The sequence below is a fragment of the Aspergillus affinis genome, assembly GCF_023601865.1.
Source record: "Aspergillus affinis strain CMG 70 chromosome Unknown NODE_24_length_322487_cov_87_188170, whole genome shotgun sequence".
In the NCBI taxonomy this organism is placed as follows: Eukaryota; Fungi; Ascomycota; class Eurotiomycetes; order Eurotiales; family Aspergillaceae; genus Aspergillus; species Aspergillus affinis.
Window position 1 is genome coordinate 48,578 of NW_026515805.1, and position 27,299 is coordinate 75,876.

General features: G+C 50.6%; 7 protein-coding genes across 7 annotated transcripts; 2 read left to right on the forward strand and 5 right to left on the reverse strand.

Annotated features, from left to right (window-relative positions):
* Positions 1-465: 465 nt before the first annotated feature.
* On the forward strand, positions 466-984 carry KD926_005058 (nucleoside 2-deoxyribosyltransferase domain-containing protein; the record flags this gene model as incomplete). Its single annotated transcript, XM_053098344.1, has 1 exon — positions 466-984. The coding sequence occupies one exon, from the start codon at positions 466-468 to the stop codon at positions 982-984; it is 519 nt and encodes a 172-aa protein (XP_052957710.1).
* A 423-nt stretch (positions 985-1,407) lies between these two features.
* KD926_005059 (GPALPP motifs-containing protein 1) lies at positions 1,408-2,323 on the reverse strand (the record flags this gene model as incomplete). The annotated part of the gene is made up of 2 exons (XM_053098345.1): positions 1,408-1,611; positions 1,727-2,323. 2 exons carry the CDS (start codon positions 2,321-2,323, stop codon positions 1,408-1,410), a joined length of 801 nt encoding a protein of 266 aa, XP_052957711.1.
* Positions 2,324-8,668: 6,345 nt separating this feature from the next.
* On the reverse strand, positions 8,669-9,447 carry KD926_005061 (uncharacterized protein; the record flags this gene model as incomplete). Its single annotated transcript, XM_053098347.1, has 3 exons — positions 8,669-8,927; positions 8,978-9,226; positions 9,290-9,447. 3 exons carry the CDS (start codon positions 9,445-9,447, stop codon positions 8,669-8,671), a joined length of 666 nt encoding a protein of 221 aa, XP_052957712.1.
* Positions 9,448-10,166: 719 nt separating this feature from the next.
* On the reverse strand, positions 10,167-13,253 carry KD926_005062 (putative DUF221 domain protein; the record flags this gene model as incomplete). The annotated part of the gene is made up of 6 exons (XM_053098348.1): positions 10,167-10,996; positions 11,057-11,455; positions 11,514-11,840; positions 11,932-12,549; positions 12,623-13,085; positions 13,191-13,253. The coding sequence occupies 6 exons, from the start codon at positions 13,251-13,253 to the stop codon at positions 10,167-10,169; spliced, it is 2,700 nt and encodes an 899-aa protein (XP_052957713.1).
* A 3,668-nt stretch (positions 13,254-16,921) lies between these two features.
* Positions 16,922-18,729, reverse strand: KD926_005063 (uncharacterized protein; the record flags this gene model as incomplete). The annotated part of the gene is made up of 3 exons (XM_053098349.1): positions 16,922-18,085; positions 18,225-18,577; positions 18,648-18,729. 3 exons carry the CDS (start codon positions 18,727-18,729, stop codon positions 16,922-16,924), a joined length of 1,599 nt encoding a protein of 532 aa, XP_052957714.1.
* Positions 18,730-19,624: 895 nt separating this feature from the next.
* On the forward strand, positions 19,625-22,700 carry KD926_005064 (MCM DNA helicase complex subunit MCM6; the record flags this gene model as incomplete). Its single annotated transcript, XM_053098350.1, has 4 exons — positions 19,625-21,267; positions 21,323-21,458; positions 21,515-22,492; positions 22,563-22,700. The coding sequence occupies 4 exons, from the start codon at positions 19,625-19,627 to the stop codon at positions 22,698-22,700; spliced, it is 2,895 nt and encodes a 964-aa protein (XP_052957715.1).
* A 245-nt stretch (positions 22,701-22,945) lies between these two features.
* Positions 22,946-24,214, reverse strand: KD926_005065 (uncharacterized protein; the record flags this gene model as incomplete). Its single annotated transcript, XM_053098351.1, has 1 exon — positions 22,946-24,214. One exon carries the CDS (start codon positions 24,212-24,214, stop codon positions 22,946-22,948), a length of 1,269 nt encoding a protein of 422 aa, XP_052957716.1.
* Positions 24,215-27,299: the final 3,085 nt, after the last annotated feature.

Below are 27,299 nucleotides of genomic sequence, written 5' to 3' on the forward strand. Positions count from 1 at the left end.
GTTTCGGCGGGAAATCAATACGATGCGATGAGCTGAGAGCATCATATCGTACAGCTTCGTGTAACGACGGACTGGGCTCAACAGTTTCAAGGATAGATGGGTGAGATGAGATGAGATGGGATTGATGGGGGAGTACGAGAACGGAGTCCGCAAGGCAGGGTGTGGGTGCCATTGTTATGGTAATTAGTTGATATGGGCATATAGCGGAAGGGAGTACTAGGCTGCATACTGTGAAGCACGAACGCACTATGCAGGGAATGATGCTGACCACGTCGGGAAATCCTCCGTGCGCATTTCATAGGTCGACACTAGCTCCAAAATTAGGACAGTTGTATAATCCATCGCAACATGTCTCGCTTCCTAAGGAAACCCAGCCACTTCACGGCAACGTGACTGCTACCCCGCCCGCAATCCGCCTCGCCTTCTTCGTTTCTCCTAACAGCCACCAGCAACACACCTCCGTATATGTCCTTCAACATGGCTCAGAAACGGAGTCAAGTCATATACGCGCCTTCGAATGAAGCACCTCGCTCCGTGACGTCCATCTTTCTTGCTGGAACCACTACTAAGATAGCCGACACGCAAGACTGGCGCGAGGCTCTATCCACCTCTCTCTCTGATTTGAGCGTGACGATATACAATCCGTTCCGCCCAGATTGGGATGGTTCGTGGCGCGAAGACATCGATTTTGCTCCGTACCGCGAGCAAGTAGAGTGGGAACTCGACAGGCAGGAGAAAGCTGACATCGTCGTCATTTACTTCCATCCGGCTACCCATGCGCCCGTCAGCTTGCTCGAGTTTGGGCTCTGCGCGAAGGTTCCAGGAAAGGCGATCGCTATATGTCCCGACGGGTACTGGAAGAGGGGGAATATGCAGATTGTGTGCAAGAAATATGGAGTCGAGTTGCTGGACAACATTGATGGGGTCAGAGCGGCGGTCGCAAAGAGGATGTCTTCGATGGCAGAGGATCGCATCTTCTTGTGAATGTGAAATGGAATATTAAAGGGATTGGCTGTATTATGAGATCGCTAGATGATCGCGTAACAGATCCGCCTGTTATTATTCTCTATACTAACAACATGGAACAAGAAAGTGTAGAACGCCCCTTACATGCGACCCTACAATTACTACCGTTCTTATCATGATTATAGCTTTCTTGGATTCCATGGTTCTGGGTACATATAGGGATCCCCAGCCATATCCTTCGCTTTTCCGATCAATACCATATAACCCCAATTAGCAGCCCAGTGCCTCGAGACCAACCCCAATTCTAGATCCAAAAGAAAGACAAAAGAAAAGATAAATCACCAAATCTTTCGGTATCAACAAAAAAGCAATCCAGTTATAATACACTGAACCCTCCAGTCCACAGGGTATAGATGGAAACCATGCCATGCCAAAAAAAAATCAAAGATACTTCCCCTTCGTAAACCTAGATCCGAAATCCGACGCTTTATTAATCATGTCTCTTCGCTGCGACGCACTGATCTTAGATCCCAGCGACATGTCCTTCTCCTTGTCGAAGGCCCGTTGACTAGGATCATCGTCCTCCTCTTTCTTCTTCTCTTTGCGCGCCGCTCCCTCTGCAGCCTTCTCTTTCCGTCGCGCTTCCTGAAACCTGTTAGCATCATAATTCCCCATCCAAGACATAACAGCCCAGCCTAACGAAGCAAACCACTAAACTGCAGCCTGAAAGCAAAGAGAAGGAAGATAAGGGCAAACATACATTAAACTTCTCAACCCTCTCCGACATAACCTTCGATCTTTTCGAATCTCCCTCATCCTCCTTCTTAGGACCCGAACCCGCCGGCGCCGTCGAAACACCTAGCACCTCATCCTGCAGTCGTCTCATTTTTTGCTCTGGCGTTTCCGTCCACGAGGCATCCACCCCGCCGCCCGGGGCAGAAGGACGACTCGACCCAGGCTTTCCACTCTGGAACTTCCGGTTCCGAAGCTTCGTTGGGTCGACTCGCGTCGCCCAGCTCGAGTCGTCGGGCGGTTGAAGCATCCAGTCGTCACGCCGGGAGGCCGCATTCCCTTCGACCTCTTGCTGGTCGGTTGACGATGACGCGGGGATGCTTGGCCCGTAACTGCTGGATTCAGCTACCGCAGGGGCAGAGCCTTCTGGTGGCGGCAGGCCAGGTCCGAAGTCATCGTCATCGCTGCTCTCTGAGTCGGAGTTGGAGGCGCTGTCGTCTTGCGCCGCTGGGGCATCTGATGGTGGGGGCAGTGAGGGACCAATTACTCTGGGGCGTTTGTCGGTGGCGGTGCTGGGCCCATCAGTGGCCGAGTCATCCAGTTTTCGCTTTTCGGGCTGGTCCATGTTTTGTAGGATATTATGTATGGTAGAGAGAGGGAGATGGATGGGATGATGAATTGCTGGTGATGAAGGCACGAAAAGGGACTAGTCTTTCTCACCGCCTGCTGTTTTCTGTCCCGATGCACGAATGAGCATGAGATGGTAGTAGCAATCTCCTATGGATATCTCACGAGTTGTCTATTTATATTTTTTTCTGAAAAAAAAAAAAAAAAAAAAAAAAAAAAAAAAAAAAAAAAAAGGAGAAAGTATCTGCTAGAGCTACTGCGTTTATGATGAGCGTGGCTCTGATATGGCTAGAAAATCGGATGGAAACGCTTGATTATCTCTCATTCTGCAACTACAGAGGTTCTAGAAATGCAGCGGCCCAGTGTGGGTCAGCTGACTGACTAACTACGTGCAGGCTAGCGCCGCAAGCCACACCAGCAGGCTCCAACAGTTTATCTTACAACTAGAATGCGAGGACCTGTGGAATTGGTGCCGAAAATGACCGCTTTTGAGGCCAGAAACGGCTGCTTTTCCGCCACCCGTAACTTGGACGTCCAGCCGCCCCTTGACCGCCCACTGTCGTCTAACATCTATTCTGCATCCGCCTAGCCATATTAATCATCCTCTGGTCCTGGTTGACGCTCGACTTGCACAGTTGTTTCTTCGTTTGCACTGGCGACTAAAATGACGCCGAAAGTGGCTCCCCTTCGGCTAATTCCAAGTCTCTCCCTTTTCGCCCAGTCCATTTGAGTGCCTTTAAGGTGCTTCGCCTTCCCTCCTTTCCAGTATTCTTTGTACCTCCCGTTCTCTCATCCTTGTTACCCACGCCTCAAGCTGACCTTAATATTGTCTATACCACAATATAAAATTTTCACCCTGGTCTTTGTATCTGATCTCCTCCATGGCACCTACGCCTGTATATTTAGCTTAAACTGATGTGCACTATTACTGGGCCAATTTTTTTTCTTTGTGAAGAAACTCGAGCCAGACTATAATATTTTCGCAGTCTTAGATGTCTTCCTATAAACTTCTACTTATCGGATACTACTCCATATTTCAATAACTGTATCTATGTAAAACAATTAGCCATCCAATATAAGCCATGTATGCAAACAATGCAAATAATAAAGTGGCTGTATGGCCATGGAAAGGTAATGTGTGCTTTGTTCACTACTACACCTTTCTCCACCTAGGAGTAGCTACACCATCTTGCTGGAATAAATAAAAACTCTGCATGTCCAGTCTATATGTAATTACTATTAGCGAGAAAAACGAAATTCGGAGGCTCGACCTTACGGACGGCTAAGAATAAGGTCAATGGGCTTCGCTATACAGAAATTGATATAATAGGTGGGATTTTACTCACAGTTCAATCTCATGCGATCCCAGTCCTATGGGAAGCTCAGGGCTGATTTGATGAATACGGGTCATTTTGCGAGGCTGAGAATATGAAATGGCCGCTAGTCCTAGATCTGACATGATGAGATCGCGTGGAACCCAATTCCACGTGTCATATATTTTGCAGGCAATTACTGAGTGGTTCACCTTGTAACTACACATCTCATGTCTGTATAAATATCAAAGGTCGGGCTTCATCTTTTTAGACAAGATCCTAGACGATGTTAATATTTTGATACACCTAAATGACGTTTGGCTCGCATTATTGATTATAAATTTTCAGTCAGGTTTGGATTAGTGTTAGATGATATCTGGTCCTAAGTTCCATGCCCACAGACATGTTATTTCTTGCTCCCAGAAGAAGTGACAAAGGCTCTTAAACTATCCTCCCCTCAAGCCTAGCCAGTAATTACAAGAGCTATCAAAGGTATACGAAAGAAGCCAGGGGCAAGCAAAGACAATATGTAAGCTAAGAGGCAGACTTGCTATGTAAGATGAAGGTGGATTGTCCTAAACCTGCGAAGCTACCAGCTATCTAGGAGGGAAACTCGTGACTTTGTTGGGCCGCAGCCCTCACATTTGACAATAGAGCCAAGATTCTCGATAGGAATAAAAGAAAAAGAGCGAGATAAGAGAGACAAAGAGCTCTAATGCCCGATCTTCTTGAATGCCTCCAAGAAAGCACGTTGATTCCTCCTCACCCCCTCATCATTAGCGACTCGATTCCCCTGCCATGCCTTATAGATGAATCGGTACCATGCCATTTTTTTGCCTGCCATAGCCTTCACCTGCCATTCGATTTCTTCCCAGGACTGCGAGGTTTCCACCAGGGCAAGTGTAAGATACTGTAGAGGCTTGACATATGGTCGGCGAATCCCAATAGGAGTTGTATTAATGTCGTGCATAAGAAGCAATGACCATGTTTTCATGATAAATTGTTTGTTGGACATTTTAGCAAATGCCTGGCTTGGGTCAGTATCGAAGATCGACGGAAACTTGAGCCCTATTTTCTCTCTTAAGTACTCGGCCTCATACATAGCTCCGAGTCTGTATGCGGTGATTTCCGTCAATTCCTGTACCTTTTCTTTGGGGTAGCTAGCTCCCTTGAGAACCTGGTTCAGACAGTAATGCAAGCCGATATTCGGACCGCCATTGTCGGCACCGGGTTTGGAGGCAAAGTATTCTTGGGCGAGATACTGTAGACGTTTCAGCCGCCGTCCGCCAGCTCTAGCCAACTGGCTGCTTGCCGGGCATGTCGATGGGGGAACCTGACGCAGGGACTGCCATTTTTCCTTATATGACACAAAAGGCAAACCTAGGCGGGGCTGATAGCTTGTCTCCCATTCATCGTTTTCCGCAGAGAAATGAATCTGCTGCGTGTCGCCAAGCATCCCCATCCCCTTCACACAGTCATATATAGACTTCGCAAGTTGTATATATGTCGGGTGCTCTAACCTCTGTTTGATTTCATCTTCGGCATCTACCAGGCAGCGTAGTACTGCGGAGGCGGCCAAGCTGCCGCTGGCCCGTCCAACACTTCCGCTAACGGGCCACGATGAGGAGATATCGTTAGGCCCTGCTGCTGTGATTGCTGTTGCGTTGAGCTGCTGTTGTCCTATATCAGGAAGCACTAGCCAGCCGCCGGAGTAACATGAGGTAGTGAAGAGGGTCACTTGGGACCTATTTTGTAGCACTCGGCGCAAGTCTCCGATGCGAAGGATCGTCCCTCCAACTTCAACACCATATTCCGGGGTTCCATGACCGAATATAAACAGCACAAGATGCTCTCGGAGGCGGGCTGCTTCAGCAGCTTGCTCTTGGAGGGTGTTTAGGTATCTCTCAAGAAGGATGTCTCTCGGCACAACCCGTAAACTTCCGGCCTCTAATATGTGTGGGAGTCTCTGGCTATCAAGCACCGCCCGACGGTCACCTTTTGAATCGCCATGAAGATATTCATGGTACTTGGCGACTAGTGTTTCGGGATCTTCACAGGTCAGCCAGATTTGGTTAGGTGCTAGTGATACTCATACGTTTAGCAGAGAACGAATAACAGCAGGATCAGAGCACTCACGTCGAGGGAATGCCGGGGACAAAAGATAATGGAACAGGTAGAAATCTGACACAAACCACCCATCTTCACTTGGCCTAGCGACATCTTCTATGTCTGTTGTGCCAAGCAGGGCTAGAATGCGATGGCGCGGGGGGAGGTCTGGGGGACAATGCGTGAGAAACTCGCGACCAAGCTCTTGTTTAGTCCCGGTCTGGCGGCCTATAACGTGGAAATCGTAAAAGTCAGCCGGGCGGATCGTGGCCATTGCGAAGCTTGGCCCCGGTTAATAGAACGATGAGACATGTGGGTCAGACGAAGTTGCGATGATTCGATGATTCGATGATGTCTCAATTCCAGCGGAAGGTATGGGCTACGTAAAGGCGGTCTGGGGGGCCAAACCAGAAGTGGAATGTCTAACCGGAAAAGGAAATTCACAGGTCCTCATTTTACATCTTTAATATTATGTTGCTGATACCTAAATAAGCGACTAAAAGACAAATTTTCATCTCGAACTTAGAAACACCAGACGGTTCCAAGCAACATTCATATCAATTCTGACGCTCTGGTTAAGCTGGCTATGCTTCTCGATATGGATAAGAATACCAAGAAGGTTGGATTTAACTGCGTCACAAATCGCGCCGTGCTCCGGTATACAGCACCCAAGTTTCTCATATAGTACCTCGATCCGCCCGGCGGGCTTATAGTTTGTCGACAAGTTGCCAGAATACTCACCAGGTCTGGGAGAACCAATGGTGCTGAAGCGCTTCTCTGGCTGTGATCCGTTTTGTTGGGTCCAAATTGGTCATTTTACCCACCAGATCCCGGAGGTCCGGCTCCACGTACTCCCAATGCCGGAAAGGTTGCCTCAGGTCCCCTGGCTTGAAACTATTGGCGAGAGACACTAAGCGCTCGTAAAAAAGGTTATCTTTTCCAATGGGGTGAAGAATTCCATTGAAACCATCTTCATCAGCAAAGTACGATATATGTCTGCGGAGAATATAACGCCAGCAGTCTGGCGCATTTAACTGGCTATCACTGACGCGAAAGACCATCTCACGAACCATGACATAAATCATCTTGAAAAGGGATTAGTAACGTATTAAACTGACTTGGACGTTAGATATCCATACCATGGATCCGAAAGAAAAGACATCCGGGGGCCCTTAAGCCATTTCCCTGTTGGGACAATCACTGTATTCTCCAAATCTGCAATTTGAACTGTTTTGACTATTTCCTGGCCCTCGGGACTTTCCTCGTAGTCTACGAGGATATTGTTAGGTTTGATATCGGTAAGGGTTAGTCACGGATAACGGCCTTCTAGGTCACTGAAACTTCCCGTTATGGAGGATTTCTCTACTATGCATATCAGCTAAACCTTGTAAAGCGCTTCGTAAAATATTGCGTCTCGTATTGTTGGACAAGGCCCTTTGACCTAAACGCAGCAAGTCTCCATCCAAGAATGGGTAGACGAACAAATCGAGGTCTTGGATAGTATCGACTACCGCCCGCACATTTGGACAAGAGGACAGTCGCTTTTGCAGATTAAGCTGGTATCCAAACTCCCCTGGGACCATATTCTTCAGAACATAGTTTTTTCCATCGGCCCTTCTCGGGCACCGTGGCAATTTAGCAACTATCCTCTAAGCATGAAGATCAATTCAACCCACTTGGCACGATATACGCATAGTAGTGGTTGTCGCCGTTCGGCCAGAGTTTCTTCTATCTGATACATGCAGCCCGAATCGCTTTTGAGCAGTGTACCCAGAGCAATAGGCTCTGTACTGGACCGCGACACAGGGGATATTCTGTATCTCCGAGAGGGTTGTCGCCCAAGATGGCGGAGGAGGAAACTCGGTGGAGTTATTCTGCCGAGAGATGCCAAATGCATTAGGAGAGATCTGATAAAAGGCAGAGGGAGATGGTCCCAACATTGTGGTGATCGGTTTGGTATTAAAATGCACCGGAAGGGGATGCGGAATCAGGTGACACTCGTCCAATCGACACAGTCGGTCCCTGGTTAAACTGCCACTTTTTAATACTTGAACATCTCAACAACCATAAGTCTAGATAAGTTTAAATTGAGTATATAGGATACGATATATAGAGTATTCAAAGAGTACGGAATCGAGAACTTCAATACACAGGGCCACCGAAGTCCTCGGCTCATCGTCAGCTATAGCAAGCCAGCATCTCGATTCCCTCCTCCCGGCCATATCATCAAATTTTCTTGACGAACGGAATGTTTTCCTTTTTGGTTGTCGCAGAGGAATAACCAGGTTGCATTAAACGATGGATTCTCTGCAATCAAAGAATATTCATTGATCCCATCTAACTTCGCATTGATAGAGAACGCAGAGCGCTTAACGAAGCACGTTAACCGGTTAATGTTCAAGTCGGTAAAACGAGGGAGACTGCGTATCTATGCGCTCAGCTGCCAATCAAGTTGAGTGTAGTCAAGTAAATACAGAGCGCGGAGTGTTTGAATTCCATTCTTGAATTCCGATCGGCTAGGGGAATCAATTTAGATGCTTTTTTTGATCAGAAAATGGAACACCGCTGCGTTTCAAACCCTCAACGAAATGTCCATAGTACACTCTCGTAACGGGAAGTAGTTAATCCTCCACGGATACTCGGCCTCAAGATCTCCAGAAAGGAGATACGCTACCCCGACAGCAGGTATGGCCCAAGTGGATAACGACGGGTTTACCGACTGGGCGTCGGTTTTTTCTCATATGGCCATTGCTGTCGAAATCGAAAGGCCACTTTTGGTACTGATCGACAAACTGAATTTGAACGTCATCCGCCATGACTTTTGCGATCCATAGATCGCAAAGCTTTGTGCTCGGTGGCGGTAACTCGATTTCCTTGAAAAGTCCCCCGATTCAAAGCTTCAACGCAGACAGCACCCAGAAGGGTCAGACCACTCTAGCGCAGTGTCGCAGGTCAAGTGCATCCAACACAATATCTGTTTCAGATCCGCGAGGGAGGCGATCAAACAGCGCTTCGAAGCCGATTGTCAGCGGAGCCCCCTCAACCGAAGTAGACGTTATCACAATTTCCTGCGCGAGGGCGGCGGAGGCATGACAGGCTGCAAAACCAAAAGCAGAAGGCTCCGAGCCTCTTCCTGGTTCCTGCATGTGCCATTTTCCACGGTGACCCGGTGCTGACGACGTGCTATGGAAACCACAAGTACATACCGAGTCTGTCCAGAGGAATTATGAAACCACCACCGGGCATCTTCTCGCAATCTGGACAGCGATTCTGATACCCCCGTTTCGATAACGAGGGTCGGCCAGCCCTGTACGCGGCTGGTCCGGCCCTGTTGCTGTCTTGGGGGCGGCCAGAAGCAGTCGTCCGGCTGCTTTTCTGTATTGTCAATGGACTTGTGGGTTGTTGTGTTTCCAAACATGATGTCCGCTCTAGGAATACCCATTCGAGCACGGAGTTTAAAGTTGATTTCCTCCGTAATCGACCTGGTGGTAACGTTATGCTGCAGAGATGGGATCACTTAAAGCAAGCCGGAACTGCCCTCCTACATGAATCGAAATTCAATGGCCCCGAGACATTCTTTGTCGTTGTCAAGTTGCTGGCGAGCTACTTCGGAGATGCCCAGGACGATGATGAATTGGTTGCTGTCCCCGTTTTCGATTAACTGGCCAAGCACTTGCTGTGCTTCGATCTGGACTTGGCTCATATCACGGAATGTAAGAACGATATGGTCTGAAGGAAGGCCGCTTCTCAGTCCGTGGGATTCCATCCTGCATTGACCTGGCTCCGTGGAATCAGTCTGGATCCAGAGTTGTCATCGTGGAGTATTATAGTCAAGAGAGGCTAGGTATAAAGTAGGTTGGGAAAGAGATATGGGAAGTGGAAGTATAGTAAAGGAGACAAGATAGGGTGAAAATATACCACAGGAGTACCCTCATTCACAAGATCTTAGCAAGTTACCGGGAATGCGGCGCAGTTGAGTGAATCGAATCCCGCATTCATTCGACTTTAATCACCTCAGGATAATATCATAATGATTGCACTTAAATCCGTTTACTAGACCACGAGTACATCAGATCCGATGCATTTTCAATGAGCTGGGCACATGGGTAATTAGAGGTCAGTTAAGAACATTCATCTTATTACAATGAATAACGTAGATTTGCATTTAGAAAAATTCAATCCATCCCTCGCAAAGGTAAAGCCAAACTTCACTTTCCTCGACAAAGGAGATGGAGTTAATATAGCAATCAACATTAGTTAATTACCCCACATATCTCATAGTATCCAATACATTACATCACCATCATGCGGGTATCAGAAAAAGAATTAAATAATCCATCCATATGTGATTCGCCTCCTTTCTGGTACACCTTGGGGATTGGAACCCCGAGGGTGTAGAGGAACGGAGCACAGATGATAGGTCTAATAGTGAACCTTTTCTTCGAAGATAGGCGGGACACCCTTGTCCTCATCCCAGTGGATGTGGTTCTTCTCATCCAGCCAAGCATCCTCGTCCGTGATGGGAATCACCTTGATCGAGTGTGCGATTTCCTGCTTGCTCACGCCCAGCTCATCGCGAGGGATCCAGAGAAGAGGTGCCTGGGCGCTAATTGCGGGGTGGTGGTATGCCGCACTTTCAACTTCAGGAGAGTAGCTAGCAGATTCATGGCCGTTCGGAACCCAGCGTCGCAGCTGGTGGTAGCCGCTGTACTTGTCGGGTCGAAGGTACCGGACCAGGAAGTTGGTCTTGCCTTCCTCCTGAGACGCCTCGCCGGTCAGTCCCTTCTCGGCAGAATCGACAGTCTCCACGCCGTTTTCACCCTCGCGCTGTCTGGGGCTGCTCGGTCCCGCTTCATCGGAGGAATGGCTAAATTCGGCCTTCTCGCGCGATAGAAGATGTTCCTCCTCGGCCTCCAGGTTCTTGGGCAGGTAGCTGATCAGAGGGGTGAGCGCGCTGTTGAGGGAGAGGTGGTAGATAATAATGAAGACCAGAAGGATGATCATGAGGATCAAGGGACCCAGCGCGATTCTGCTGCTAGCCGTTCCAATGGCAAACAAGCCGATCAAGCAAACCATCAAAAGGTAGCAGCCGACTGTAATATGCTGCAAAGCGCGGACGTATGCCTTGCCCTGCGTGTCGATGTGCGCATTAGAAACGTAAAGCATGTTGTAACGGTAGGCGAAGTAAAAGAGATAAAGACCAATGGTCGCAAAACCCAAAACCAGGGGAGCGATGCAAGAGTAAGTGATGGCTGCATTCCGAGATTAAGTCAGCGAAAAGAATTAGGAGAAATTGGTGTTCAGGGTCTTACCGATAACAACCAAAAGAGTGAAAACTGGGTACACGGTTCCCCATCCCAGCCCGGCCAAGGTGGACCAGCGAGTGTACATTTTACGGGGAGTGTTGTCCAAGAACTTTCCGAGGACTTTGCCAACAATCAGTCCGCCGATCTGAAGCAATGCTCCCGAGCTAAAGGACAGGCCTTGCAAAAGGATATAAGTGATGTAGAAGTTGGAGACTTTGGGGATGTTGTTTGCCAGCAATGAAGCAGCCGATTGAGGTTCTTGAACAATCTTAGTGGCCACCGAACTTGCCGATGAGGCAAGGGTAACAACGAGGAAGACCTGAACCACTTGGAATGCGAAATAGAAATTCTGAGTGGTCAGTTCAATCTCGGCCTGGCTAGGTGCGCCTCCAAGTTTTGCCATCACTATCGAGGACCAGAGTCAGCAAAGTAAACCTCTCATGATGGAACTGAATTGACTTACATCGAAGAATGATAGGCAACAGCGCCATGAGTACCGACATCAAGACAACCGGAAGAAGAGATGTGATAGCACCCTTGAGCCAGTCCGGACAATTATTAATGAACGAAAGGAACTTGACCTTATCTGTCAAAAAGTTGATATTGGAGATAGCACCGACAACAGCCGTAGGAATTGCCCAGAAAATAATCAAGGCGATCACAAAAGCGATGGTCGCGGAATGCCGGACAATGCGCTCCCACCATTTGATACGCAGGTTGGACCAGATGACCTGGGTGGGTTCAAGACCAATGTATCGTGGTGCCATGTGCAAGGGAAGGTTATGAGCAACTGGATTCTTGTTAGTTCTAAAACAATGGATAGCCTGACTGCCATAGAACATTCTTGTGAAGGGCGTCGGGAAACAGATGGGGAACCATACCGGACTGATAAGCGGCTTGAGCATCCGCCTGATGGTAGAATTCGACAAAGACGGAGGATACCAGTTTCGCATCTCCGGCACGGTGTTTCTCTTGCAGTTCTTCAATCTCGAGGTTGAGACGCTCGATTTCAGCACGTGCCCAATTGATCGTGTCCACCTTCTTGCCGATGAGCATCTTGAGTCTGTGCGTGGGTCTGTCCTTCGGCTTGATCCAGCGAGCGGCAACAGAGCCTGATTCATCATCATGGTCTTCCCCAATGTTCTCGGGAACAATCGGACCGTCTTCCACGTTGCCCTGCTTCTTCAATGCCTTGAGGCGCGCGGCGTTGGCGAGCGTGATGAGTTTCGTCTCGGCGGCCTCGAGTTTCATGGCAGCATCGGTGCGCTCTTCAACCTTCTCTTCCAATTTACTGGTGTCCGTGGCAATCCAAACGTTCTGCACCTTGGCGGGACCAAACATCTGGCGGATCTTGTCGCGATTCAGATAATCTTGAGTGACTGCTGTGAATAACACGGTTCGCGACGAGATTTTGTTGGCGTAGGCCGGAGCAAGCGCGTAGGCCTGTCGCAAGTTGATATAGAAAAGACTTTCACGTGTGACGGTGAAGAAAACGAATCCTGGAGGGTAATTCCGTTAGCCCAAAGTAACACCATGCCAGGATTTCGCGGGGAGATCTTATGAAAGCCTTACCAACAAACAGCCATGCGATGAAGGCATGGGCAAAGTAACGACCATAGGTCTCATCCGAGACATTGGCGATACTCAAGAGGTCCAATTGCTGTTTGCCGCCGCCACCGGTCGCATTGACAGGGAAGAGAATGGGAAAAGTCATGCAGGCGCCCACAAAGCAGATCATAGAAACCGTCTTCAAGAAGCGCAGCAGGAGGTAGGCATCCATAGAATGGTGCTGCAGAACATATTCGTCGGGCAGTTGATACATATCACGAAGCCAACTGAGCAGCCCGGTAGAGGAAGGGGGCGTCCGCTCCTCGGGGCGCAACACACCGAGGTACGTTCGCGGCATGTACATCCGGTGCTCACTGCGACGCAGAATCACGAACACCAAAACCATCGCGACGGCCACCACCAAGGAGGGGATCAAGGTGACGACCAATCCCGAGGCCGAGTTGGACGAATCCTGCGGGTTGTCATCCTGCAGCAACTTTAGTTAACATCTTTATCTCTTTCTGCTTCTTTCGAGCGTCCACAGGGCGCGATACGCTCGCAGCCAATTGAAGGGTGCAGAAAGGGAGCTTACAGCGCGGCGGGTCAGTTCATGGATGTGATGAAGGCCCGTAAGGCCAGCATCATATATTGTCATTGTGACGGTGGATCAGATTGACCCGTTCCCTCACAACGTGAATATTGCTTCGATCGTTTGCCCTTCTGGCAGGAAATTTATTCAGGTGTCGAAATACGAGCCGGTTATCACGTGTGGCCAGCAAGTGTTTCGGGATTGGAGCTTCGCCGACCGGGGCAGAATCTGCGGGAATCCCGAGAAAAGGGGGAAGAATGAAAGAATTGTGATCAGAGCGACGATCGAGGATTACGATAAATCCAATTCAATTAAAGAATGAATCACCCCCAGGGTTGGAGCGAGGAAACAGGAAAGAAAAAGAAAGGAGAGAGAAAGTGACGAAGAAATTCAAGGGACTCAAAAGCTTAAAGGCGAGAGGGGTTGCGATAGCTGGGTGGATGCCCTCTGTTCTTTTTCTTTCTTCCTTTTTTTCTGGTTATTCTTTTTTTTTTTATCGTTCAATAATGTTGCTAATCTTTGGTCACCGAAAGCCAAAAACTCAAAGGCGCCAAGAGAACATGCCAATTGGGGTTTTTCTGGCGAAAAATGAATGGACGACCAGGAGAATGGTTCCGTGGGAAAAATCCTCGTTAGCTTGTTGCGACGAGGATAGCTACTTTGAAGGAGAGCTAGTAGGAACTAGTGTTGAAAAAATTGAAAAATAGAGGAGGATAAAGAAGGACGATGCTCTCCACCGGGGAGATAGAGCGAGTCAGAGGCGTGTCCAGAGTTGGGCCAGACATGGATCGGAAGATGCGATCTTTGGGAGAGCGCCAGAGAGCGGGAGATGGAATGCGATGACGAGGCCGACCCAGGCGACGCTCCGATCCCCCTTCAACTTTGTTTTGACTAGCTCGATAAGGGCCGACGATCGCAGATTTGCCGTCTGGAATGAGGGCGCTTCAGCCACCGGAGGTGTTGGATCCATTGGTAGTTACGGCGAGGTTAGTGGGTTGGTTAGTTAATTGATGCGGATAAGGCAATGGCCGACCGTGGTGGCTGGACGGGATGGAAATAGATTGAAATCCATGATTTCGAAGGAATTGAATGATGAACCGTGCTTGGCAGAAGGGTGGAAGACTCCTACTGCGTCCAGCAGGAGAGATGGAAACCTCCGTGGATGCGCTGGCAGCGTCACATGAAAGTCCCGTTACGTAAGGATGAGGTACGACGAGGTACCCGATACCTGGGAGGTACCTGTGCTGGGTGGCAAATAGCAGGCTGCTGACCTGGAACGATGGTACCTTTGCGGTACCTGGGTACGACCGACCCCGAGACCTGAAGCAAGTGGCGTTCATCCGTCCCTCCGTCGCCAACTCAGGACTGAAGCAGATCCGGCATCCTGGCCGTTTGGAAAATAGAATGACGCGCCCCTCGCACTTTGGGGTCCCGTCGAAACTCGAAAACTCAAAAGACCAAATGCCAAATCTGTAGGTCCGTTCGACAGTCCGCATCACCAGCGGCGTCATGTCTACCAGCCTGCATGTTTTCCTCCGTGAAACAGCATCCGCAATCCACACCGTCCGTGGTCAATCACTACACCGTCCGACAAGACGAAAAGGCCAGATTTGCAACGGGATTTGGGGGGGAGGAGCCTGTCGACGGTGCAGATCCAATCATACGATGATCGGCGCCTCTCCCGTCTGAGAATCCCAGCCACGGCAATCAGGAATCAATCATCAATCATTTCAATCTCCCCATCCGGCTGTCACGCCAAAAGATTGGGGGTTTGGACCAAATCTAAAGCCCAGATGGATCAATTAGAACGGGTCATTCCTCTCCTCTCGCCAGCCCTATCTCCCCGTTCTTCCCCCTCCTCCCCCCACGAACGGTCTGCACCTGACCCGACTGCGACGTGACGTGCCCAGCCATCTGGTCCATACACTCCCTCCCCCATCTCCATTCATTTTTCATCTCCATCTCCACAGGGGGAACCCATGGTCCCTGAGCCGATGACAGCATCCATGACGCTTACATCCTCCCGTTATGGCTCATCTTCTGATCTATCAACTGACAGGGACGCCGGCAGGACCGACTCGGCTCCGTTCTGGTCTGGAGGGCAATTGTTTGATGGGTCGATCGGCTCTATCTCATACATTAGGCAATTACCCGACAAGCCACAGTTCCATCCCCAATCAATTGACTTCTCCCGTGGAAAACCACATGGGCGTGATATCATCGTCGCTCCCCTTGCCTCCTTGCGATTATGAATTCGGCCGGGGTGGAACCCTAGTGTCTTCATTGCGATGGGATGGGATCACTCAGCTCAGTAGAAAGGGTGAGGGGTGAGGGGTGGTTGTTTCTAATCTTGAGATTCGTCCCTTGCAACCGAGCTTAATCACCTACGGTATACGGACTACAGTAGACTAGTTCCTGATCTCTTACTGCCTGGTTCCAGCTTCTCGATGACACTTTCATTGTTGCAGGAAAGGGAAAACGCCAAGAGGGTGTCCCGGTGTCCCTTTGCCAGGGATGTTACCAGGGCCTTCCTTGTCCGGCGATTGCGACCTAAATTTCCGCAATCATAATTCATTCTTTGGTCGCTTTGTCAATGCCTGATGTGTTCGGCTTTGTGTTCATTGTGATTGTCTGATTCGGTGCCCCGGGCGAACTACATGCCTCAGCTAACTAACCAGACTAGGGTCGATCATATTGAAATATGTACATATACATGTGGCGAATGACTTGGGTTCGTTGTGTTCTAGAATAACGCACCACACAGAGAAAGTAAACAGTCAACAACCCCCAAGCATACACTTCGAAGCAACTACATGTTTGAGTTGTCAACAGCAAATAAAATACCAAAAACAAAGCAGACACCGTGAACACCCCCTCCCCTTCCTAAAATAGGAAAACCCAAACCCAAACCCAAACCCCATCCGAGACAGTACTTTTGTTCCGCGCGTTTCACCAGCACGGAGTTGACACTAGCCATAGTGCCGGGCGCAGAACACCAAACCCCGACCTAGACCTAGACTCTCTCATCTAAGGCAGGCCAGCTACCTAACTCATCTAGCTCCTTACCGGAATACGGGAAACGATCCAGCTGGAACCCACCCGACAGCCAGAAAGCAGTCGAGACCGTGCTAATTGGTCAACGTGTTCATTTCGGTACTTATGCAGCTACCCACTTAGAAGGGATATGTACTGTACGGTGTGAGAAAAGCAAAAAGAGAGCTGCGTGCATCGAGACCTGCTATATGCTGTGTCGCGGGAGACGGATGCAGGTCGATCGCATATCGGGCCTCGAGTCTCGCATCCCCGTGCGTCGAGACCAATGAGGTCGTGTTTGTTTGTGGGGAGGGTCTCGGGCAAAGGGGGTGAAATTAATTTGAGATTTACGGAGTACTCTAGAACATATACCGTACAGGGGTATGTATACAATGCACTGTGGGTAAGAATAAGCAAACAAATAAACGAGCTGAAAGGGGGTGTGAAAAAATGAGAAACTCAGAGAAAAACAAGAAAAGAAACAGAAGAAAAAGGCTAGAATCGTCCATTAATTTATTCACGGTCTAAACTAGTGCTAATATGTACAAATGCACCGAGTTGGTTCAATCATGCAGGACAGAGAAGTGTATTGTATTACGGCTGCCTGCAAACCGCTTGGTTGTTACCGCTGAATTGTGCGTGTCGTGCCGAGTAAAGAGAAATAAGAGGATAGACAATGCGCTGCGCTTTTGGGGTGTCGTTTAGATGTCGGACGTGTCGGATGCCGAACATACTTCCTCCTCGAATGTGTCGATGCCTCGGATGGGAGGCAGTAGCATTAGCAAGCTAAAGAGAATTTCGTTGAATTGGAACTGTAGATCCGGTCGCAGGTGCTTGTGCATCTTCAACAACTCCCCGGTGGACCAGCCTCGCTCCGGATCTTTCAGGTCCACATCATAGCTCTCCTCTAGTAGCAACCAGATGAACGTCTCGCAGGCCGGATGGCGATCGAGTTCGTGGTCTTTGGCGATGGCGCAAAGATGGTTGAGGAAGCGTCCGGTCTTGCTTGGAGAATCCTGGAAATCCCACAATGTTGCCGTGATATAGATCAATGCCGCGGTGCGGGTGAGTTCCTGGGTGGGCGCATTCCGGACAACGTACATGCGTGAATCTTCGGGGATCTGAGAAGGGCGCGGTCCGCTGGAGAGTAAAGGAAATAGAGGGCTATCCATTTGAAAAGCCGAATGGCGCTGAGGAACGGAGGAAAGGTATGCCCTCGTGCTGTGCTCCAGCATGAGTTCTTCCGCGCCGCGGAGAAACGTGGTGAGCCATTGCTGATTCTCGTCGCCACCGGAGGGATTTGGAGGCGGGATCATAAGGTATCGCACGAAGTGTAAGAAGACCTCGACGGAGTTGCTGGCGCCCGCTCGGGACCGCAGGATTTGGACGGCCTGGTCCGCATATCCTCTGGCTTTTTCTTTCGTGCCGAAGCGCTCTTCCTGGAGCGCCATGCCCGTCATGGCCATGGCAAGGCTGTCTGCGTTGATGGATAATGATCCCGTTAAAGCCTTGTCGATGTCGTTTGCTACCTGTTTCACATGAGTGTCGGCTTCATTACTGCTCGGTAAGTTATACAATTGTAATTTCCAGCGGGCGCAATATGATAGAATCACCGCTTGAAAAGCTAGCGAATGGCTCATTGCCGTGCGGAAGATCTGATTTTTAACATATTTGTTTTGACCAGACCAGTAGGTAAGTCGGTTAGTCCAATAGTCGGCCAATTCAAGATCGGCTTTAGAGCAGAAAACGGGATAACTGTCAAAGGGATCTTTTCTGGAGGCGTCGAGTAAACTGACGGGCGAGACAGGACGTGGGTCATCTGTGGGGAAGGAAGCGGATTTCAGCATTGGGAACCCGGCGGGGACCTGTGACCCAACAGGATTAGCAGTCGAGAATTGAATCGGAAGGACATAAATCATAGATCCAGAGATAACTATTGTTCAATGGCATTGTCGTCGGCAAATTCAAATCAATGCGACGACGGGAATGGCGGCTTTCACATACCAAGGCCTTGTCCTCCGCCACTGATTCGATCCGATCTGGGCTTTCCCGAGGTCCGACGGGCTCGTTGAAATCAAAGTCCTCGTCCTCTAGATCCAATGTTTTATGCTGCCAAGGGAAATAGTGAAGCGAACGCCCGATGATTCTGTCATGGTCTCTTCGGGGATGGGAATGCTTGCGCTGCCTGCGTTTCTCCTGAACATGGTGGCGCATCACATGTGCTCGCTTTTCACGGGACGAGGAGTTGGAGTCGACAAAGTAGAAAGGTTGATTTTTGGCGGAAGAATTGTCTGATGAATACGGGTGTTTTCGTCTTTTTATTTTGACGGGACTCTGATGATCCTCGCCGGGCGAACCTATCTCGCGAAATGACTGGTCAGTTTGGGGTGGACGAGGCAAGAATGGTTAGGGGCCAATGCCACCGACCTTGCCCGGAAAGTCGTGAAGACGCATCAGACGCCGCTTCGGAATGGGTCAACTCAGCCGAAGGGTGACTGCCCGCAGACATTGCTAGATGGGCAGAGGGACTCGCTCTGCGATGCGATTCAACTGTCTAATCGGAGGAGGGGGGGCGCGCAAGATAGGCCCTCAGGACAACATATCGAAAGCGAGATCAGGAGGAAGGCGCCAAAAGATACGACAATTGCATTGAGGGCGTCATTGCAGGACCGTGGCTTGAAGACCCGGATAGGCAGAGACAGTGGTCAGATTGAGACATGGCCGGGGAGAGCAAGCTTATCTAGTCCAAAGTGCCAGTGCCACCGTACGGAGGGTACCGTACAGTACGGGGGGGGCAAGGCGCATAAGTGTCAAGTAGCAAGTAGCAGATACAGTTTAGCACTTGGGACTAGTTCGACCCCCGTGGTTTGACTCCGAAAGTTTATGCCACGCTTAGGAAGCCGCGCATTGGCTCGTCGCAAACTTGGGTCCCCGGCAGGCACCTGTGCCCAATTCCCATTGGCCGCGGCATGGACACCTCTGGGCTGGGAAAGGATCCGCTTGGTTGTTGGGTCGGAGGGCTCGAGGACCTTTGCCCTGATGCGGCTAGTCTGCATGCGCGGGCAAGGTTCATCCTGGCAACTTGGCATTTGGCAGATGCGTCCGTGCGCACTACCTGCTGAAGTAAGTAGGAAAACCACTTAACGCGTCGGGTCCCGTAGGAACATTTCTCCGACGCGTTCGTGTGCTGTACGCGTCCCGGACAAAAAAGGAGCAAACGAGCAAAAGAGCGATTATCGCCAAACTCCTCCTCTCTTCCCTGGCAACGGGAAATCCCACCCATCCCGCAACCAACCCCCGCCTGCTCAATTGCGACAAATAAACACCTTTCGTCTTCCCTCACCCATCCGTCTACTCTATCCCCTCTCAGCGGCCCGTCTGTTGGCCGCACGCCCCGTCCCACCATGTCGTCCCTCTTTGACGCCGTCCTGCAGTCCGAGCTGGGCTCGACGACCGGGCCTCGAGATTATCGCCTCCATTCCGACCAGCTCCCCAGCTCGCGGCCGCAGCCCCCCTCCGAAAGCATTGGTCCCATGAGTGATGCGCATGGCTTCCCAGATGATCAGGTCCCCGAGAACGGCACGTCGACCACCAGTCGGCTCCGAAATCCCTACCTGCCAGGACCTCCCCCGCTAGTCGACGTTGCGGGCGAGAAAGTACGCCAGGCATTCGAAGAATTACTCGAGACCTACGTCGACGACCCACTGTCGTCGGCACCCCCTCCGACCTCGTCGCAAGCTTTTAGCGACAAATACTACATCGCCCAAATCCAGGGCATGCAAAAATTTGGCCTGTCAACTCTTTACGTCGATTTCGCCCACCTGACTTCCTTGGATAACCAAATTCTGGCGGACGCCATTACAAATCAATACTATCGGTTCCACCCCTTTCTAACACAAGCCTTGCATAATCTGATCGCCAAATATGTACCGGAGTACTACGCAATCCATCGTGAAATCGATCCTTCGAACCAGGAGGCGACCTCGTCGATGTTGACAGCCGGTGCCAGTACGAGCGAGAATCCGCTGGACCCCAACGCAGCGGAAAAAAGTCACCGACAGAAGACGCGCCACCAGCAGAGCGACAAACTCTTCTCCCTGGCTTTCTACAACCTACCCCTAGTTTCTCGACTCCGGCAGCTACGAACCGCCCAGATCGGAAAGCTGCTGTCCGTGTCGGGCACGGTCACGAGAACGTCGGAAATCCGTCCGGAATTGTCCCTGGGAACCTTTATTTGTGAACAGTGTAAGACGGTTATACCTGATGTGGAGCAGACTTTCAAGTACACCGAGCCCTCGAAATGTCCGAACAACGTCTGCGGCAACCGTTTTGGGTGGAGGCTGGATATCGGCAAGAGTACCTTTGTCGATTGGCAAAAGGTCAAATTGCAAGAATCGTCCCATGAAATCCCCACCGGCAGCATGCCCCGCACCATGGATGTGATCCTGCGTGGTGAGATGGTTGACCGTGCCAGGGCTGGTGAGCGGTGCATCTTTACCGGTACTTTGATCGTCATTCCCGATGTGAGTCAATTGGGGCTTCCTGGAGTGCGTCCGGAGGCCGTCCGCGACGACAGTCAGCGTTCGGGTGAGGTTGGAGGCGGCGGAGTCACAGGCCTCAAGGCTCTTGGCGCGAAAGATCTGACCTACCGACTTGCCTTCCTGTCTTGCATGGTCATTCCCGACCTTTCCACCCCGGGTCAGCGGTCACAGTCGGCGAACGGCCAGGCGCAAAATATTCTCAACACCTTGAACCCCACAGACGATGATGTGACGGAGGACAAGGCCCAAGAGGCGCTCCTTCAGAGCCTGACTCCCTGGGAGGTTGAGGACATGAAGAAACTGGTGCATTCCGACTACATCTATTCCCGTCTCGTGGATTCCATTGCGCCTATGGTTTACGGTCACCGGCAAATCAAGAAGGGCTTGCTTCTTCAGCTGATCGGCGGTGTCAGCAAGACCACGCAGCAAGAAAGCATGCAGCTTCGTGGTGATATCAACATCTGTATCGTTGGCGATCCGTCGACTAGCAAAAGTCAATTCCTGAAGTAAGTTGATTTTTGCAACCGGCATCATCCGGGGACCTTGCGCTGACAACATTAGATATATCTGCTCCTTGCATCCTCGTGCGGTCTACACCAGTGGTAAAGCTTCGTCGGCAGCTGGTTTGACTGCCTCTGTTGTCAAGGATGCCGAGACCGGAGAATTCACCATCGAAGCTGGTGCTCTGATGCTTGCTGTATGTTATATGCCATCTTCGCTGTACTCACCCGGGATACTAATAAACTTGTTTAGAACGGAGGCGGCATCTGTGCGATTGACGAGTTCGACAAAATGGATATCAGTGACCAGGTGGCTATTCACGAAGCCATGGAACAGCAAACCATCTCTATCGCCAAGGCCGGCATTCACACCACCCTCAATGCGCGGGCATCGATTCTTGCCGCCGCCAACCCGATTGGCGGTCGGTATAACCCCAAGGTGCCTTTGCGCGCCAACCTCAACTTCAGTGCTCCCATCATGAGTCGATTCGATCTCTTCTTCGTGATCAGAGATGAACCCAACGAGACGGTGGATCGCAACCTGGCGGACCACATTGTCAACGTGCACATGAACCGCGACGAGGCCGTGGAGCCCGAATTGAGCACCGAACAGCTGCAACGGTATATCCGCTTCGCTCGCACATTCAAACCGGTGTTCACCGACGAGGCCAAGGCGCTGCTCGTTGAGAAATACAAGGAGCTCCGTGCCAATGATGCTCAAGGTGGTATGGGCCGCTCGTCTTACCGCATCACGGTCCGACAGCTTGAATCTCTGATCCGTCTCTCCGAAGCGGTTGCCAAGGCCAACTGCGTGGAAGAGATCGTGCCTAGCTTTGTCCGCGAGGCCTATGATCTCCTACGGCAGAGTATCGTCACCGTCGAGAAAGACGACGTCGAAGTCGACGACGAGGAGAACGCTGAAGAACACCGGGAAGAAGACGAGGAGATGGGCGAGACGGGCGAAGGCGACAGCCCCATGCGGGATATGCCCGAGGAGGAGCAGCCGAAGCAGCCCCGCGAGAAGACCAAGATCTCGTTCGATAAGTACATGAAGATCATGAACTTCATCGTGCAGCGTCTCAGCCAGGATGAGTCGGCATCTGGCGAAGGTGTCGAGCAGGAGGACCTGATTGTCTGGTACCTCGAGCAGGTTGAATCGGAGCTGAACAGCGAAGAGGATCTGCAACGGGAGCGTGCTTTGACGGCCAAGGTCTTGAAGCGCATGGTTAAGGTTTGTTTCCCCACTATTAAATCCCTAAGTAGCTGTTTGAAACCCTTTTCTAACCACTCTTCTCTTACAGGATAACGTTCTGATGCCCATTCGAGGCGAGGGTTTGGTTGACACAGCAACTGACGAAGCCCAAGGAGAACAGCTGCAGCGGACGGTTTATGTTTTGCATCCTAACTGTGCGGCTGATGAGTTAGTGTTTAATGCCTAAGATAAGATTAAGAATAATGATACATTGCATACGCTACTGTCTTTCACGTGTTAAGGTCTACATCTGGTCATCCGACCCAAGGAATTTGAACAAAGATAAGAGAGAAGCTGAAGACGGAAGGCTCGGGTAAATATTGTGAAAAACAACCAAATAACCAATTAAGCATTGAAGATCAAATCATCAAATCATAACCAATGGATATAATGCAACTTAGAAAAAAGAAAGACACCTCTCGCATTCATCATTCAGCGTCTCCAAATACTTCTGCACGCTGGGCACGTGGGAGCGCCAGCAACTGCCAGCCATTGATCGATGCATGGTTTGTGGAAGTTGACTCCACAGCGAGCCCTGCACCAAACCAGTTCATCATCTTGATGTTCATCATCATCATCGTCGTCGTCGTCGTCGTCGTCGTCTTGATCATCATTATCATCCTCGTGATCTTCTTCGCCACTATGCTCGCTCTCCTCATCCTCATCCGCTTCCTCATCATGATGTGCAACACGCAATCTGCACAAACAGATCCCACACTCTCCTTCCACCTCGCGACGTCTGACCTGCGAAATGGCATCCCGACGGTCCTGATCCCTGGCGCTGCTGGAGCCGCGAACCACAGTGTCCGTGGTCGCTGGTCTTGAGTCCGGGGTCTGGCTCTGACTCTGGCTTGAAACAGAAGAAGCTGGTGCCCTTGATTGACGAACAGGAGTCTGTGCCTGGGTTGATCGAGGTACAGTGCTTGCGATTGTTGGCGGATTGGCAAATTCGGTGGAGTGTCTTCTCGCTGTGACATCAACGCGCTCTTCGGGAGGAGTACGAGTGTTTCTCGATGTGCTGCTTCTCGCGCTACTGGGTCTGGCGACTGCGCTTGTGCTGGACCTTCTATCCTCGCGCTGACTAGGAGACGAGCGCGCAGGGATGATTGATAGGTGCATAAAATCCTCCTCGATGCGCCGGGTCTGGGCGACCAGGTCGTTAAGCCTCATGCCAACCCCAGCGAACTCCGGGGCAGCTCTTGGGGGCTCAGGCCTTGTTGACCTCACTGGTGCTGCTGACCTCACCTGCCTCGCTGGTGCCACATCCCTCCTTGACAGAACGGAAGGAGTGGAGACTCTGTAAGGTGTAGAAGCCGCAACCCGCTCGTCCAGATACGCGCGAACTTGTCCCATCCAATTCCTCGTGAGTCCCGAAGCTTGGTCCTTATGACGCCAGCACAGGACCAGCGGGCCGAGCTCTGTCAGGAGGGTGTCGATGGGGCGACCGGCTCGGAGGTCCTTGGTGCCTTCGTACAGAAGCGACATAGCGGTGCTGCGATTTGGGGCGTTTGTGCGGTTGTGACAGCGTCGGCCCTTTGAGGGAGCAATGCCGGCGCAGAGTACATCTCTATCCGGTTCGAGGTTGATGATCGCGGGGAGAGGGGGTATGGATGGGGAAGAATATTCGATGGGGTCATGGTGGTGATGGTGATAGTGATGGTGGTTGTGGTGGTGGTGGTGGTAGTAGTAGTAGGAGAGCATGATGGTGATGATGGGTTTTTAGTTTAGTTTCGTTTTGTTTCGTTTCGGTGGGGTATAGATGATTGATTGATGAGCTAAGATAAGATAAACGATTAGACCTAGGGGAAGATGCAAGACTTTATAGCCGTTACAGTAGGAGGTCTATTCATTTCTGTTGCCTGTGGCTGTACATTATCCCTACTCGACCCGGGAACTGCATAGTCCTACCACAGTCCTCGGAATAGGAATGCGATAACGCTAAGGCAGATGAACTGCGGCATCGTACATACACCGTAGGCGACAGCCTCGAGGCTGTGTTTACCAGTGGGTATCACGAAAAGAGGGGGTTCTCAGTTCTCTACAGGGGTTTGGGACTTTTGTCGGCGCGAGATGCAGCCGTGACGCTAATTATAGCTGGAGTGGGGTGGTCATTGGTTACTAGTATCTAGTCCGGACAGGGGAATTGGGATGAACAGGGGGAGAGCGGCTAATTGGGGCAGTGGAGGATTTGGATTCATACCAATTGAGAATGTCCATGACTCGCGAGTCTTTTGGTTCTGGAATCTAGTGGATGAGGTTGTATGGTATGTATACGTTGTGAAGGGGACTCGGTTTTCATGTGAAAGCCATGATATCATGGAAAGGAGGTCTTTGGTTAGCCCCCAAATGTAAACCCTGCTGTTCACAAGGGCTAATCAAATAGGAATATTTGGATTCTCTATGTAGGGCGAAGCGCCTAGGAATAAATATGTTACAGAAGTGCTTTGACCCGAAATTAAGACAATGATGGTTCCAGATATCCACGTCGTAAATGTCTATATCCTACAAATGAGTTAACTTGCCTTTTCATGTTTAATCCACGCTGGTACCGCCGTCCTCCCCTTTCAGTGTCAGATCGCCGCCCTCGTCGGAGGGTAGGAGTTGCACATTGGTGTCCCCGGCTTTTCTTTCCATCTTACCGATGGTTGTGTAATCGCCCGGGTCCACGTCTTCTAGGCCATGATAGAAGTACGCTGTCACAGACGACTTCCACGGCGATGTCATGGCATTCTTGTATGCGAGCAGGCCAAGAATAAAGAATAGGGTTCCGGAGAGTACTGGTAGACCAGGGAAGATCAACCAGAGTCACTGCACGACCACAACAGATTCAATGGCATGTGCGGTGCCATTCAAATCTTCGCCCTGAATGCCATCCTATTAAGATAGGTGGCAACATTGGACATGGGCAATTCTAGACCGACGCGGCCTATGTGTCCAATCGAGGAATCAGAGTTCTTCGTCGGCAGATCTCCCTATTCGCCCGAGTCCCCTTCGAAGTGATCAACCCAATACGATCCCACGTAGGAGAAATCTCCAACTGGGATTTTCGGGATAAAGCACAATTTTCAACAGACACTCCACCCAGGTGAAAGAGAACAGAAAGGAGATCAGTCTCAATGCCTTCCAGAGAAACCGGGTACATCAGTATGACCCCGGATGAAGTAAATGTAGAAGCCAAGCGATGAGTAAGTGCGTCCCTAGATATATAAGCATGATTGATTCTTCACAGAGTGCATCGTACACTTCGCTGCCACCCAATTCTGAAAAGACCTCTTGTGCTTGAGACCGGTCTAGGATTGGCGTAAATTTCCTCACTCGGCTTCCTCGATAGCTTCCCAGATATCTTAAGATCATTTTTGAAGAATGCCGTGGGTACCAATGTGATTGCCCCGGTTCCTCCATTTTGGGTATCCCCTAGACAATGGATTTTTTAATACGGTTTTAGCAATATTTGTGTATTGTCGGGCAAGCACCCTCGTTCGCACCACTTCTAAAAAAATGCTTCCCTTGACATCGGGGTTTCGGTATAGATACTAGCGAACTGGTTCATAGATCGCGGTTCTTGTTCTTGTCTCCGTGGACTTCCTCCTATTTGACCACCCTGTTACACCCGATGTGGCATTAATGCGCAAAGGAGCACGAGGAACTCTGTACTTGGCACCTTCACGCTAGGGCTGGATGTGTTCTGAAGCTTGTTAGAAGTAGCCCTAGTGCCAAGACCGCTGGTTTTGCGGTATCTTAGTCCAGAACGTAGTACGGAGCACAACTGAAGACTGGCCTTTGTTTCACGATCACCACGGTGACCTGATGACGTCGATTGTATTGAGAAGAGAACTCAATTAGCCGACTCATTCTCGAGTTACACCGTCCGGAATAATAACCGACAGTTAAATTCGGTCCCGGAGCAGACCGTTGGTCCCGCAGTCTAAGAATAAAACCGAACACGTTCCTGACCCAAAGGCCAATCCGAACATGCTGTGAACCAAACCACACGATCCAGAGAACGCATGACAGTCGAAGCGAACGAGGCCAGAAGCAGAAAACTTGACTGGCTCCGCCGGCTGGACCCTTGGTCCGTTTTCTTGGGAATAGTGAGCCCACTAACTCAGGTGGAGCCCTCGACCCGCCGAGATGATGACGACGATTGGGAGAACAAGTGAGACCATTTGCTGCGGACTTCGCTCGGAACAATCCCATTGCCCGGTGGGATGGAGAGTCTGGAGACTGGAGAGGGCGAGGCACAGCTTTCGCCAGTACGGAGTAATTTTCTCCAGACTCCCAGGCAACGCCGAGAGCCCGACCCGTTTTCAGCCGGAGTCTTTACGGAGTAATGCATGGCATGACGGGAAGCCGACCACGCGTTCGATATCTATTCCGTACAGCAAGACAAAAGGTGCCTGGCAGATATCTGACACCCGATGCAGAAACGCGCATTAAGCCATTAAATGAAGGGATGATCGTCCCGCCGGTTGACGTTGCCTTTTCGGCCTGTACCGACGATCGCAACCGACCAGGGGGGAGATGCAGAGTGAATGGGAGAGGGGCTATTGGCCATTTGGGTGGTGATCGAGCAAGACAATTGATATATGGAAGAGACGAAGAGATGAAATTGATAGATGAAGGGCCTATCATGGGGATGCTTCGAGGGAGGGAGTTGTAGTGGTAGGAGTAGGTAGTACAAAGAGGAAGTGGGAGAAGAGAGACGGAGGGGAAGGCCGTAAATTACCGCCCGCGCGTACTGAGTACGGTACGCAAACGGGCCCCTCCCTCCTCCCCTTAAATATCC